Source organism: Hydractinia symbiolongicarpus, chromosome 15 (assembly GCF_029227915.1).
Source record: "Hydractinia symbiolongicarpus strain clone_291-10 chromosome 15, HSymV2.1, whole genome shotgun sequence".
In the NCBI taxonomy this organism is placed as follows: domain Eukaryota; kingdom Metazoa; phylum Cnidaria; class Hydrozoa; order Anthoathecata; family Hydractiniidae; genus Hydractinia; species Hydractinia symbiolongicarpus.
The window spans coordinates 258603-275106 of record NC_079889.1 but is presented as its reverse complement, the minus strand read 5'-3'; the positions used below and the strand labels follow the sequence as shown (position 1 = coordinate 275106).

The window sequence follows — 16504 nt, the reverse complement described above, 5'->3', positions numbered from 1 at the left end:
AGATTCATTTCATTTTGTATCTAGTTGTGTTTATTTTACCTAACGTTATAGTTGTGTTAAAAGAGGTTTGAACTAAAATGCAAAATTACACTTTGTCTCGGTCGGTGTAGAAAAGATCGGTGTAACGAGGGTCGATGAGACAGTGACATTCGGCCCCGAACCCTTTTGACAACTTACTTTACCTTTTTCAAATATTCATCCGCGAAATTAAGTCCCCGCGAAAAATTAGAACATCCCTCATCCGCGAAAATAAGTCTCCGCGAAATGCTAAAATTTCGCGGATGAGCTCAACCGCGAAATTAAATCCTCGCGAAAATTTATCCCATTAAAGTAGTATAATTATCATCGAATTATAAAAATTATTTGCAATTAAAATGACTGATGACTCTATTTCTAAAATCTGCGAATGACTATTTGCGCCGTATCTCTATTGGCAGTGTATTGATAATTTTTACACCCATAAAGAAGAAGCCAGATTTTGCGAGCTCGAGTTTCACTTTAGGAATAGATAACATTGTAGAGTATTTTGACAATGGATATTAAATACAAAATAACTTTCTAGATCTTTACAGATATTACAATCTAAACATTTCTTTACAGTCCTTCTGCGTGCTTATGTATTTCATCAATAACGTCTGCTCCTCATTCAAAATGACTGATACTCTTCGATCGATCGAACTCAGTAGATTGAGTTGTGTTCTGGAAAAGTTCAATTCGACAACACAATTAAACAATAAGATTGGTAAAAGTAATCCGTGATAAATTTCGTGTACCGCTCTTTTCGTTAACAGGGCTTCAATGCTTCCAATAATCGTAATTTGGATGATGTTTTCTTGTATGTTGAGTGAAAGTTCTCACCTAAGGATTGAGGAAAATAGTTCATTTAATACGTGTGCGAGTTCAATGAGGCTAATGTTAATTAAACTCAGAAAAAAATGAGATAATAGTTTTAGTTAAAACGATTTCTTCCCTAGAAAAAATCAATATAAACGCAATCAAGAGTTCATAATATTATTGTTCGTTTGAAGAAAGTTCGTATATCAGCTTCCTTAGCTTTGATAATAATTCGTTTTCAACATTTTTAGGAACATACTTGTAATGCAATCGCCATTATCGTTAAATAACTACAAGGCTTGCAAACAATACTATGTTTTCGGGCAAATTAGTTTGCAGTATATTGTGGGAAATTTAACAAAGCCATAACAGGAATCTTACCATTTTACAACTTGCGCAGTAATCCATACTAAAAAGTTTGGACAGGACTAAACATACACTTGCTTGTTTGCAAATTTTGTATTTTAGGAGGATGGTATAAAATCCAAACCAAATTGGTTATAAAACTAATTAGAACATGGGGTGTCAAAAGAGGAAGAAAAACTAGCCAAAAATAAACCCAGCCTTTGACATTTAAAGATTAGGATTTTTAAAAGGTCGTCAAACTTTCCGCATGCTTGAACACTTATCAAACATTCCGATCACTTCAAACAAAAGCTTTTTGCATGCAAGGTTTTCCTCTGCGCATGAGAACTTATTTCAAAAGAATATGCAGAAAGAAAGCAAAACCAAATATGAGTGAAAAAATTAAATAAAAACATAAACTTTATATTTTTTAAGAAGTTAATGTTAATACAAAGTTGTCCAGATAAAACACAATAAATTATACGACACAAATTCTTAGCTACAATACACATAATGAAAATTGGTTTGTTTGTTTGCATGTTTGCTTGCTTGGTTGTTCTTTTGTTTCGCTGAAAAAAAAGAAAGAAAAAATTTCCCAGCATAAAGTCTCTAAATTCTGGCTAGCTATGAGGAACTATACAAACTATAAGAAATATTACGTATTGTAACATAAAACACTTTAAAACATGCGTCCTTTCAAATCATCCCAAAATAATTGATTTTAAAATTATTTTTTACTTTACATCATTTTTGCTTGAAAAATGCCAGCAACAACAGCTTCTTTCTTCATTTCAACTAACAGCCATGCTTCAATAAAAACAGCTACAAGATAAAGGTCTTGTTCCTTAACTTTATCATCAGCTTTCCGTTTACGTGAGAAAATAGTAGAGAATTTTTTTATCCAGTGAAATGAGCAATAACAATGACTCGAATCCAATGTGATAAAACTTTCCTGAAGACCGCCGCCGCGTCGTCGAAAGTTAAAAGTTTTCCGCATGATTATTAAGTGTGAGTTTTAAGATAAGATTTAGACTTATGGCTATGTCACTTAACCACATGTTTTATGCTTATTGTACGAGTCCATGATAAATGCAAACAAGCGAATAGGAACGTAAATTGTTATTTTTGTGCTTTTTTTTAAATTTCTTATTGTTAAAAAAAAAACAGTTTGCTTGTGTTGGGTCTTTTTGTAAATCTTCTACTAAATTATTACTCCGTTTCATAAATTTGAGAGCTGATAACCTGTAAACTTGATAAATCACATGGAAGATATTGCTTCAGTTTGTCTGTTTAGTATTTACATGGTTAAAGGTTTATCATTTCCTGAACATGATAGTTTAGTGGGCGACGTTCCGGAGTATCCTTCGCATGTCGTCCGGCAGCACGTTAGACATGTACTTAAATAATCGCAGGGGATAGAAATTGATAACAAATTCTACCGAATACTGAAAATTTATACACTTATTTACCTTCAGTGAATCATTCTCAATAAAGTGTCACATTGCAGTTTGGGGATTTCGAAGGCCAAGCTAAGTATCTCAAATATCTAAGTATCTCAACTATTTCGTATGGAACACAAATAGTTTGCACTACAAGATCCTTATTTTTCATTATCATGGCGACTTAAAAATAACCTTTCCCTTTCCTTTTCCCGCCTACGTAAACATTTTAATAAGTTGCATATCTGGGTAAATATTTCTCAAGGATTTTGATTTTTCTAATTTTGGTTTGTGTACACGCATCTTAAGTTGCTTATTGATTTTACAATTCAAATTCTTTTACGTTCATTTGTCTACGCTCGGCTACTGACTTGTTTGTTTCTGCCTTTAGAACAAATCATGCGTATGTTTGAATTGTAATACTTCTAAACTGAAATCTCGCTTTCCAAGTGTTAAGATCATGACGGATCAAATTGAATTTGGACCGAAGACTTCTTATTTACTTACCATCTTAACTATCGATGCAACTCTATCTTTCTATAATTAGCAAATTCTTATGTAGAGGTATCACAAAAATGTACCATAGTATCCAAAATATGCAACATTATTGGAAGATGTTTTAAATGGCACCATAACAAGCGAAAAAAAATAATTAAATCGGGTCAAAAGGTTAACTATAAAATGTGCTATAATGGACGCAGGAAATTAGCGTAGCTCATTTGTGTTTATACTCCCGACGTAATCACTGCAGAGTCATATCGAGAGATTGTTGTAGAAGTAAGCAAACAAACACATGAAGAGGTAAATAATAACGTAATTATTTTGCTTTATTTATTTTTATTTAATGATTTATTTATTGATTTAAACCTTTGTTTACAAGCATCATCACTTTTGTAATTAGCAGCAACCAAGAAAGTAATGCAAACAGTTTAATATAAAAAAGAGGAAGCACAAAAATTATTATTAGAACACAAAATCAAGAAAAATAAAAGTTCCAGAATGTTAGGTCTCCATCGTAAACTAGTTTTTGTTCAGCCTCAACGAATTGTTTTTTTTTACAAAACGCGTTATACACCGATGGTCTGGGACCAAACAATAATGACTTGAAAGGGTTTCCAAAAGCAAAAATGTAAAGATCGAGTGAAGTCGAAAAGCATAGACTAAGAAAGCTTCGGCTGTTTGGTTTATTATTTTTTGAAAGTATCTTGCCCAGTTTTAAATGCTATAAGCTAGGAGGATAGAAATAGAGAAGGAAAACAAACTGAATGTCATTTTCTGTTGCGCGAGTCATTTAACTACTTTTTTTGAGTAAAATCTGTTAAAAATGGCTAAATATATAAATTACAAAACTTTGTTCTGCTGGAACATTAAAAGTGATGACACTTGGGTGTCGGTTTTGATTGCACGCATGAGATTCCTATGTTTCTTCGCTGCTTAAAAATAACCAGAATTCTCTAGTCTTTCCAAGTTTTCCAATTCTGGTTGTTCTAGTTTCACCTAAATAAGTTTTTTAAAGATTATATTTTTATTACCCAGCTAGTTAGCTGAAACATATATAGGAACAAATTCTACAACATTCAAAATTTCAAGTCTCAAATTGTGTCTATTAAAAGGCCTTTGACTGAATGCCTTATTCTGGTGACCAAAAATATTAACAAGAACTTAAAAGCTTGAGCTAATATCTAATTTAATTAAATATTAAAGTCCTAATGGCTGAAAATTTAAGATAAAATTAATTATTTGATTTCCGCCACGTGAGAGAGGAATCTTTTATACCGCCTGATGATTTATAGACAGCCTGGATGCTTTAAAGTTAATGGTATCCCGGCTACTGGGATCTTTTAGTTCCACGAAATTGCTTACTGATGTGCGGGAAAAGCCTAGAATTTGTATTTATTGACATTGCACCTTGAAGTTTTTTCTTCGCAGGAACAACTTTCGGAACTCATTTACGTCAGACTCGATTTAGCATCTTTCTTTACTTTTAAAGGGGTCAAGATTTTGATCGAAATTTTTGAAACGAAAATTTAATTTTCACCTGTTAAAGTTGTTGACTTTTGTTCTATAAAACGCCAAAAAATAATTTGTGAGTCCTGAACGAGTAGCTAAACTAAAAAAAACAATTGAAAATGTTTCTCCTTATTGTAATGGTCATTAAGCAAGAAAAAGTTGAATGAACATCAACATAGCAAAATGTAAATAATGTGACAAATATCATTTTATTATCAAATGGTTAAAGTTTTTCTCGCACTGTGATTGGCTAATCTACACAAAATATATGCTATATTTTTGTTTTCTACCGAGAAACGAGTGGAACTTTTACTTACTTTTCAATTCTACAGTACAAACCTTGGAAATTCACCTTCCGTATTCGCCAACGTTTGTTATTATCAATCACAATATTATATTTGCATAAAACAAATGTTGATGAGCTACATCTCCTAATTTAATATTGCATTTTGTATGCGGCGGTAAATGTCGAAGAAATCCAAAAGATTGACTTTCTCTTTGCTTTTTATCACGAATTAAACAATAACAAAATAAAAATTTGTACCTTTTTGTCATGTTTTCTAAATTTTTCCAATTCTAAACTTCTAACGTACAAGAACAACTAAAAGTAAAAAAATTTTTAAAATACTATTTTTTCGGTTAAAAAAATTAATTGAAAAGCAATCACCTTCAAAGTTAGTGTGTTTAAATATACAACTGTATTTAGCGTCAGAATGTCCTTTATTTTGCGAAAAGGTCAATGCGTCAGACTGACTTGCCAGTGCTGTTTTTACCGTTAACATATTCATGATCAACCATACTTTTTGCAAATTACCACTAACTTCACCTATTGTATTTTAGAACTGTCATTCAGCTGGTGCTAGCCATCCTTAAAATCTGTGTGATTGGTAAGAATAATATAATAAACACACAAAATCAATTTTTTGCAATACATTTACTTTATATTTGCTTTCTCTAGTTGTTGTATGCGTGGACATTCATGCTTCTAACAATGGCATTGATAATCCGTCATGTGGGCATGAATCAAATCCATGCAGGACGATTCATTATACAACAAACAAAAGAAATACAAGAGACACTATCATACTTAATGGAGGTGCAACAAACCGCATGGTTTATTTCGTTACCGAAACTATGAATCCGCATGAATCACTTCGCATTAAAAAGAAAAATAGCAGTTATTTTAGACCGTTAATTAAGAGAGAAAAGACTTACTACATTGACATATTTTATATACAAGATTTAACGACACATACTTATCACTACATGGAATAGAGTTTTGCGATATGCAGTTTTCTGAAAATTCCAGTTTCCTAAATATCTTCGCAAAAGAAAACATCTCAATATATATTGATATTTATGACTGCATATTTCAAAACGTTTCTTCTTTTCTTCTAAGTGAAAGCAATACAAAATCTACGCTTAAAATTACTGTGAAAAATTGTTTATTTTTTCACATTTCGCGCATTTGCAGTGCAGCTTTAAGGGGTAAAAAAACTTCCGTGATGATGTTTGATAACGTTACGTTTGTTGGAGGAGGAACAGAAGGACAATCTTACCATAACATAACTGGAAATGTTCATATGATATTCACAAACTCAACATTTGTAAAAACACATTTTGTTCTCTTCTTATCAACGTAACTTCTGTAACATTTGTACAGTGTCAACTTTATGGTTATGGATACGTTAAAACCTATAACACAGATATAACAGTACGGAATTCGATAATTTCGGGTACAAAAACCAACTGTTTTCTTCATGCCAAACAAGGAAGAACATTGATCGCAAATTCCATCTTCAATAGAACGAAAAGCGGCAGCCCTTTTTTATTATTTTTTGATGGTCAAATGAGTATAATTAATTCTTACTTTTGAAATAATGTTAAAGGAGCCCGAATGAGTCATGTCCCAAATTCAGTAGTTTACGCTTACAAAACAACTGGAAAAATTATGTCAAAATTCATTAATAACAGAGTTCGTGCCGGAATATTGATCATAAAAAGAAGCAAAGTGTTGATGAACAACTCGAACTTCTTAAATAACACCTCTTTGCCAACAGGTAGTGCTATTGAAATTTCGAATTACTCAACCGTGAATATTAGCAAACACCAAAGTAACTAACAATACTGCGATGCATGGAGGAGGTATTCAACTATACATAAGCAAGGTGTCCTTACTAAACACAAATAAAACTTACAATACCGCAACTTATGGAGGCAGAAGCAAAGTGTCTTTAGTAAACACAAATGTAACTAACAATACCGCAAGAAGTGGAGGAGGTATTAAAATTTTATTCGGTAATGTTTCTTCAGTAAACACAAATATTAAATTCAACAAAGCAAAAAGAGATGGAGGTGGTATTTATGCTAAGGACTCAGAAATTCATATGTATTCATCAATAATTAAAGGTAACACCGCAAATGAAGTTGGAGGTATGCGTTGTGAAAGAAGTAATGTCGCAATAGCTAACGTAAATTTTGACAAAAATTTCGCTCTAAAAACCGCGATCGAACTGCTTTTTATTCAAGGCCATATAATGTTCCCTTGGTTAAGAATAATTAACGTCACAATAAAAGTCGCTGAAACAAGAACATATCCTGTGCCCGCTGCCCTTTACATTAACTTACCATTTGCAACTCATTCCACAATATACAACGTCAACGTAATATTATCTCGCAGTAAAGAAAGGAAACTTATTCCATCCAATTACCTTTCAAGGCAAACTAATATATCCTTGGACTACACATGCCCCATAAACTACAATGCACTTTATTCAAAATGCGAGAGAGAAGTAATACGTATCGTATACAAGTTGTCATGCAAACTTTGTTCTAGAAGCACATATAGACTCCAAACTTCAAGCCAGAAAATTCACATTGTGCCAGGCAATATAATTAAGCCCCTTAACAAACAAATTCAATGCTTCCCGTGCCCTCCAGGTGGAGACTGTGATGGCCATATCAAAAGTAAAGACCGATTTTGGGGATTCGTAAATCAAAACCATCTTAAGTTTATCCCTTGCCCAGAACAGTACTGCTGTTCCCAAGAGGACAGAATATGCACATCTATTAAAAGTTGCGCTAGACACAGAACTGGGAAACTCTGTGGAATATGTAAAACAGGCTATCAGGTCAACTATTTTGATAATCGTTGTGTTTCTTCAACTTCATGCACCGGCCAGGGACCGTTTTGGATAATATTTCTAATCTTTGGATTGACATACGCGATGCTACTAGCGTACTTAAAAGAGATAAGTTTCTTTGCAAAATACTTTTTTGTGCTAGCTTTAAAAAAGGTTTTGAAGTTTAAAAATCGTTCAAAACAAGAGGAAAAAAGTGAATTGAAATCATTGAACAAAACTAGAGGCATTTCTATTAATCATCCCGAATATACCTTGATTGACGATGATGGTTTTGTTGTCATACACGGCTCACCGCCAATAGACGAAGTGATGTCATCGAATCACAAATACTATAAAGAAAACAGCAGAATACCTGGCATATTGAAAGTGTTAGTTGCCTTTTATCAGATTAAATCATTAATTCATGTTAAAGTAGATGTACAAACTGATGAAAGATCAAATGTTCTAAATACACTGGCATTCGATTTATTCAACCTTAATATGCCGAAAGAGTTTTTTAAATTTTGCCCGAAAAAGGAAATGACGGTTGTCGAAAGAATGATTATCAAAGAATTTTTGTTTGTTTGTTGTATGCTTCTTTCAGCATTTATATTTTTATTGATTGCAGGATTGTATTGCGTTGTGCGCAAAAATACGATATATTACTGGAGATACCGCAGATTTCTACTTCGTGCATCCATTTACTGTTTACATGTTGTCATTCTTGGTTACACAATCTGGGCCAAATTTTCTTTGCAATTTATTAATTGCAGAAAGGTGAACGGAGAATACATTCTTCACGTAAATGGAGAAATTACATGTTATACCCTTTGGCAAAAGGTAAACATTGTATATTTCGTTTTATGGATTTTACCATTCCCACTAACATTATGTGTAAGTGTTCGACTTCTAGAAAATCACAAAATCACTGTCGTGGAATTCTTTTGCTGCATATTTATACCACCGCTATCTATTGGATATTGCTTTTTGGGAAAGATTGTGGTTCATCCTTCCAATCATGCTTTTACTACTGGTAGTTCATTTGCGTGTGAAACCATATAAATGAAAATTCATCAACTGGATGGAAACAACATCTTTAGTCAGCCTTTGTTTTCTTGTTGGAGTAAACCAATTTCGTGCGTTTTTATACATGTACAGCCATAAAAACCATGAAAATATTATTTTAATATCAAGCGTTCTAAATATTGTGGAGTTTTATAGTACGCCTGTTATTGGATTTGTATTGTTTCTTGTTTGGAAGCTGTTCAAAAAGATCGTATGTAAAATAAAACAGTATTTATAAATTGAAAATTAAAAAAGTAGTTTTTGGGTGAGGAAAATCTATCAACAACGTCAGACATGTTTTCCGATTGGGTGTCACTACTCTCCAGTGGAGGATTCGAAGTATCGTATGCAGAAAAAGGATGTTGTGTGGGTAAAGGGATGACCTAAGACACAAGGGCTTCATCAGACGCACAGGACTTGTTTCTTATACCGCTTTCTGCCGGGTTTAAAAAAAATCTTTATTAAACGGACGCCATGAAAAATAATTTTTGAAAAATTTATTTTGTATTTTGGGAATTTATTTTTTAATATTTTGGTGCATAATCTATCAGAAAGCTTAATTGATTCATTCTATTGTTGACGTTTAATACAACAATTGATGTCATATTTTGGCTTGTCATTGTTATGATAACGTTGCATTGCAGTGTCAAAAGTTCCATTCGAAGGACAGAAGAAAGAAAGCTCTAGGTAAGAATTGAAAGAGCGGTAACTTTTTTCAACTCCTAAAAAATGTGATTTCTCACTTTCATATGCTATTTGCGCTAAACACAGAAATTTAGATCATAGATATTAGTAATGAATTTCACAGCGTTATTTAGAAAACGGAATACAATCAGAGAACATGTTTCACGATTTCCTGTTTTGAAAACAAGAGGACATAAAATATTCAAAAAATGGAAAATTAACGAAGCCAAAATATTTAAACCTCCGTTAGATTTCAGGAAAAAGAAATGCCGAATCTTCCAGGCCAATGTATTTATATTTTCGAGATCGGAATACGTAATTGATATACGTAAACAAAAATTAGTTAATAAAATGTGTCTTTTACTCACTATTAACTCTTTATCTTTTTGACGTTTTGACGAAAATTTCTGGCAATTTCCTGGTGTAGTAGATGTTTTCAGTCAACAGCCAAAACTAGACTTATCCACTGTTTCCACCTTGGATTGTCCTAAAAAAATTAAATGTAATTACATTGATAAAAACTATAAAAAATTCATTCACAGTTCTTTGAGAACAGTTCTGAAACAGTCCTGACAATTTCCTGGCATATTAAAGAAATTACTGATATTCCTTTTTTTTTGATAATCCTCATTGTACCCAGACATTTTTCTGATATATTGGAAATTTCTGACAATTACTGACTGTTCAGAGAGTGACATCATGTACATGGAAACCAACACAACCTTAAGAAAGCAACTAAGGTTAAAAACTGTTGAGTTTAAAGAGTAACAACTTTGCACATAGGGCTTTGGACCTTCGCGCTGTATCAATGTAACAAGCTAAAACGGAAAAACGTTGGAGGAACTGTGTTCTGTTAGGTCAAACCTTATTTACAACATGCTTTTCACATTATGCTATGTTGAAAATACTTTTTTTGAAACATCATAATGTCAAATATCAACAATGGAAATATACTGCAAGATAAATATATACAAATGTGTGCAATAAACCTAATTAATTTATTTAAAGAGGAAAGAACTTTTTTTTTATTCTGAAACGTATGAGTGTGGCGTTTGCTGGAAGGCGGTGTTTATTTTAAAAACCAGTGAAGTGAAAATTAAAATCTAATTAGAAAATAACATGGTTTCTCAATTACAAGCTATGCATGGAGTTGTCAAGAAAGGGATGCTTCGAAGTTAAAATATAAACCTCATATTTAAATATACGCAATTTTCTTTCTTTGTTGACCCTTTCAGTTTAATTTACAACATTGCATACTTTTTCGTGTTTGTTTGTGCGTTAGAAAAATGTTGTGCTAAGGAAACACAAAATGCGAACCCGTTGATTTATCTACAAGCTACCACTAGTTACAAAATAAATAAGTAAATAGGCAATGGATATAAACTGTCGTTCCCATTTCATTATATACATGCTAAAGAAAATAGCTCAGACAAAGTTTTCAAAATTAGCCTTCTAATGAATAGCAGGCCGGTCGCAACTTTTTATAATGTTAGAGCAACTTTAAGGCGAATTGATGTTATCAAATTATACGAGGTTGAAAATTACAGCACACTAAATAAATAATAAATTCAAAAAGTTTGCATTAAATGCAAATAAATATTTATTAAATAAATTTACACGTGTATTATTTTAACATATCTGTATCCACGAAATAATGTTTCTCTTCATTATCAATGCTAAAAATCCTTGTGTGTGTGTGTTTGTGGGGGGGGGGGGGGGGGGGGTTAAAACATGGTGCCCAGTAAGTTTTAACTTTAAATTAAGATATTACTATAAATTCTCTAGAGAACAAAACATCAGAGACATTTTCCAGGACGAATGACGTTTTAATGCTATGATTTTCAAAACTGTACTAAATTTTAGGGCTAGTTTTATTGAGTAAAAGTTTCCACTTTATAACGTCATATTTAGACACACTACTTTTTCAGGATACTCTAAAATCGTAATTTAAGACTTTCCAAAACTTTCTACGATCGGGGAGCAGGACATTCTATGATTGTACAGGGCTGACACCATGCTAAATGTGATGTAAAAATTCTATATAAAATGCGTTCTTGAGATTGCAACGGTTGCTATTAAAATGTTCATGTTTTTATCTTTTTGTTGATTCCTTCTCCAGTACCTTCACTATAATAATAATAAAAAATAAAATGATCATTAAAATCGTAAAACTAATGTACTATTTCTATTTTGTCAGAAAAAAAGTGATATGATTTTCAGCAGATGTTTCCGCAATAAAAAATCTCTGAATAAAGAGACTGTATTGTATATTTGTCCCAACCATTACTTTAGAAACCCATATTTCCAAATTAAACCCAAATTCCGATAGCTCTTTATGTAAATATTTCAAAGGTAGGCGATCATTTGCCTAGCGTCAGTTGAAAATATTATCATTTACTCAAAAGCCTATGATCGGCGTCGATTCGAGAGATGCAACTATCAGTGGTTACACTGGTCGTGCAATAATTTTTTAAACGTCACCAAGCGTAAGTTTATAACAAATATTATTTTTTAATTTCTGATTAGACACCCTACCTGAACGAATGAAAAATAAACAGTCGCAAATCATTTACTTCGTCGAAAGGATGATCATCGTACAAGTTTCTGACCTAAAAAACCAACGTTAACAAGATGAAATAATGAGCCAGTCCATCTGAAACAGCAACAGACAGACAGAGAGACAGACAGAGAGACAGACAGAGAGACAGAGAGACAGAGAGAGAGACAGAGAGAGAGACAGACAGACAGACAGACAGACAGACAGACAGACAGACAGACAGACAGACAGACAGACAGACATCGATTAAGCTTTAAATTAAACTAACAGACGGGAACAATGCACGAAGAATTAATTTGAAATGAAAAAGTCAGTGTAGTTGCGGCACACAGGTTAAATTTCGACAGGGACAAATTGTCAAATTAGATGCCCACGCAAAAAAAAAAAAAAAATGACAAAGAAAACTTACTGAGCGTTTAATTTTTTCCTTGAAATCGTATGAAGTTGTCGATGTCATTCTAACTATTTCTTCGTAAAATGGTTCATCTACAAATTCCAATAGGAGATCGACTCTCACAGCTACAATCAAAAGACAAATCCATATAGCAATACAATATTCCAGAATAACATATGGAAAGCCACTGAGTTTATTCTTGTTTATTTTCTTTTCTTGCATTAGTGTAAACCCATTACACTAGATTTTCTTTAAAAAATATACCCTGGACATGTTAATTAGATTAATACCCAGACTCATAAAAACGCGACACTTCACAAAATTATGTAAAAAAGTCCTTTAGGATCTTGAGCAAACCTGTCTGATTCGTGGGAAATCCTTTTTTATATTAAGGAATGTCAAATATATTACCCCCGGACATTTGTAAGAGTTTTGGCCAAATTAACTTGGACATGTTAACACTATGTGTTTAGGACAAAGGGGTTGTTAGTACAACTACAACCATAAAACTACAACCACAAAACTACAACCAATAAATAAACCAAGAAGTGCTAAAACCACAAAATAGTAAGCTGACTCATGCTACCTGCGAACTACCTTCTTTCTGTGCAAAATAAGTACCTAAAGGGGGGTTTTATACAGAGAAGCAGAGCGCAGCAAATTAGGGGAGCTTTGTTGATCGAGATCCTTTCTCGGTGGCAAAATAGTTGTTTTAATTTCACAAATTTTATTTTGTCGAGACATGCCAACAAATTAAAGTTTTTTTACCAACAAATTATGCAACTTTATCGAATGAGTATTTTTTGCTTTTAATTTTTCGAGTCCGTTAGGACGAGGATAAATTGAAAAAGCAAAAAAATTACGAGTTAGATTATTTCCAATAGCAAGTGTAAACGTTTGATTACGAGCTAATCACACAAACTATTTTTGTAAGAGTAGCACAGGATGTCAATTTCAATGTTTTGATTTTTTTTTATTACCTGATTTATAATTAGTTCGATTCATTGTTAAGATCACTTTTTTTGACTTATCATAAAATGCGAGAAAATATTTAAATTATTGGCGCTTCTTAAAGAGTTCAGATAAGATTTTAGAGTGCAATTAAGAAATAATTGCACTGCGCAGAATGCAATTACGATATAATTTGCACTGTAGAAGAAGTGCCAAACAAAGAAAAATAGGTCATCGTGTGATTAAAATAGTATTTAAACTCGTGGAATAATCCACTTAAATTTATTGTGCTTCTTATCACAAAAAGGTTTGTTGATAATTTTATTAAGAAGGCTGAAAAAGAAACGTTTTTCTTATCAAAAAATCATTTGTTGTCAGTTTCTAAAGACGCAAACAATTAAAACTTTTGAACAAAATTGACAACTATAATAAAAACGTTAATTGCCTGTGACTTTACTCGTATAACAATTTATAACAAAGCTCCCGTCACAGTACATTTAAATTCGCGTGCAATAAAATTTTATCACATGATTTGTTTTAGCCAAACAGCGAAATTCATTGTTCTTTTCGTCAAAACGTTTTGTTGTTAATTCCATTCAAGCGGGAATAAACGAAACCAATAAATTTTCATATAACAGTAGAACAATATAACAGTAGACAATAGACACGTGCTTAAGGGAATAATAAAAATTAATTACCCGTGATTTACACAAAGGTTTTTATGAGAACAATAAAATAAATTAACCGTGACTTTTTTAAAACAAAATCAATTTGAAAGAGCACACAAAAGACAGAACAAAAATAAAAGTTTAGCAAAAGTGACATGTTACCACGGCTGTTGTTTAGAAAAAACAACACATCCACTTTGCCTGTTACAGACACACGGAACTGGTGTATTATTATATAGATGCATGCAAAACAAAAAAAACTATATTTAAAAAAAATCATTACATTCTGTAATGTTTTTAGTGTTGTTTTGACAAAATAAGCATATTTAGAAGAATCTTTGTAATTAAAGCCACTTTAGATCGATCTGTAATATATCAACAAACTATCATGACTTAATCCCGCATCACTGAGCCAGCTCGCCTCGTGTAAACATCCCCTAAGAATGGGTAACATGCAAGGACACTGTCACTTGACGTTGCTACAAAGGAAATTACTTACAACTGCACGAATGATTAGCACACGGTTTCCATTCAACTCTATTACCGGGACAAGGTGCACCATCAAATTCTGGAGTAGGGCTGTTACATTTACGATGACGTATTCGTCTCCCTCCGCCACAGGGTCGATCGCATTCTTCATATTTTGTCCAGTTAGACCAACCACCATTTACTAAAGTTAAAGGTACAGAAAGTTGAAAGTGAAAGTTAAAGCATTTTGCTCGGAAATAACTTCATGAAAGAAAGTTTTGGGACTTGTGAAGCCCTTTTGGAAAAGAATAAGTTCCACAAAACTGCAATCAAATGTTTTAATCAAATGCTTTTTTAAGAAGGTAAAAAATAAAAGAAGATGAGTAAAATTATGATCTAAAGAATGTAATTTAATTGGATAGCTGGATAGAACGTTGATAACAAAATTATCCTATAGGTTCCATGTCCATACTTTAATCTCTATTTATAACAAAAGCATTATTAGCAGAAGTATGTTAAAAATGCATTCTCACCTGGGCATATAGCAGGTGCTCCACAGTCTACATATTCCGTGTCCATGCCGTAACACTGCCGCCCTCCAAATAAAGGATCAATGCACGAACGTGTTCGAAATTTTGTCCCAGCTCCACATGTAACTGAACACGAAGAAAACTCGTTCCAAGCGCTCCATTTGCCATCCACTAAAACATAGAGAACAAAATAAAAAAGTGTAATCACTTACACGTAAAGGGAAGATTTTGAATTACACGACTTTTCGTTAAAGCGGCCCAAACAGGTCGAAAAAGGAAATGTGAATACATTTGATGAACAGATCTAGAGATATGTTAGTTAGTGGAACGTGTTACTAGAGACTGTAACACGTTCAACTTTCAAGTTTCGTTTGGTACTAATGTATTTACTGCTTTATTTAAGATGAACCCTCTTAATGCCGGGGTATATGTGATAGCGCAGAGCCAAAATGCCCTACCGCAAATAAGTTCCCTTGTGTTGGGCTGTAAGTTTTGACTTTTGTCAAAATTCTAGTTTCCAAAGATGCATACCATACATTTTTGGCAATATTTGCATAAACTTTTCGAATGAAATTATTTTGAAGCTTCAAGTGGGATTTTGATTGTTTAGCCATAATCCATCAATTTTATTAAGCCGCCAATAGGACAAAAAGTTCAAAAAATTTATTTGTTTATTTTGCACATTTTTTGGTCCGAAAGATACTTTTAGGTCAAGATAGATAAAATCACAGGGCGCCAAACACAAAAAAATTTAAAAAACAAAATATTTCGTAGCCCATAAATGAGTGTAACTTCAAGAAAACACAGTTTTTGTAGAAAGGGGCGTAATGTGTTAAGTTCGTTACAAAGTAGCGACCTCAATTAAAGATCTCTAATAAAGAAAATCACTAAAAATGTCAAGAAATTTAAAAATAAGAGATACTTTGAAATGGATAATAAAAATAAAAACCGCCCTAATATTGCAATAAAATCTATCAATTAATACAAGCAACAATATAGACAATTGAGGGATAGTTGATTGGGTAGATAATCAATACAATTACGCTGATAGAGCAGAATTTTCTTTTAATCATTTGACATTGAAATCAAAAAAGAATTCCAATAGATAATATGTAAAAACAACGACAAATCCTACTACCTTCACATATCCGCGTTTTACATGGCGTCTTATCAACAATGTCATCACTCAATTGTCGGTATCTTTCTTTCACCCCATAACTGCAACGACTATCGCATTGACCCCATTGCTGCCATGGACCATACTGAATATCATCTGTATCGTAAAAGAAAACTTTCTAATACACGTTCAAAGAAAAAAATCACCAATATGACCTTCTTATATTTAATTGGAATTCTAGGTCTTTGAAGAACATCGGCGACTTGTCTAGTTATTAAATTGAAAAAATATTGGTTGTCTGAATTTTCAACACGACAAAA

General features: G+C 32.6%; 2 protein-coding genes across 6 annotated transcripts in view; both read right to left on the bottom strand.

Moving 5' to 3' along the window:
* Window positions 1–522: 522 nt before the first annotated feature.
* LOC130629066 (uncharacterized) lies at window positions 523–11212 on the bottom strand. Of its 4 annotated transcripts, none has more exons than XR_008981896.1 (4): window positions 9868–11212; window positions 8023–8100; window positions 5173–5229; window positions 523–858 (listed from the first exon to the last, which is right to left on the bottom strand). XR_008981896.1 is itself a non-coding variant. In XM_057442164.1 (4 exons), the coding sequence occupies exons 2-4, from the start codon at window positions 8050–8052 to the stop codon at window positions 1476–1478; spliced, it is 360 nt and encodes a 119-aa protein (XP_057298147.1). In that variant the 5' UTR covers window positions 8053–8100; window positions 9868–11212; the 3' UTR covers window positions 927–1475. The 4 variants fall into 4 exon arrangements, 1 of the variants encoding a protein (XP_057298147.1); XM_057442164.1 differs by lacking the exon at window positions 523–858 and adding an exon at window positions 927–1748; XR_008981895.1 differs by lacking the exon at window positions 5173–5229.
* Window positions 11213–11233: 21 nt separating this feature from the next.
* Window positions 11234–16504, bottom strand: part of LOC130629053 (uncharacterized) — a 52931-nt gene continuing 47660 nt past the window's right edge. Inside the window, exons 25-30 of one of the 2 annotated variants that reach the window (XM_057442149.1) lie at window positions 16206–16340; window positions 15071–15238; window positions 14569–14739; window positions 12466–12575; window positions 12035–12108; window positions 11234–11626 (exon numbers count right to left, since the gene is read on the bottom strand). In XM_057442149.1, coding sequence (XP_057298132.1) covers window positions 11584–11626; window positions 12035–12108; window positions 12466–12575; window positions 14569–14739; window positions 15071–15238; window positions 16206–16340 — 701 coding nt within the window. In that variant the 3' untranslated portion in view covers window positions 11234–11583. The remainder of the gene's footprint in view (window positions 11627–12034; window positions 12109–12465; window positions 12576–14568; window positions 14740–15070; window positions 15239–16205; window positions 16341–16504) is intronic. The other variant, XM_057442150.1, reaches the window with a different exon arrangement.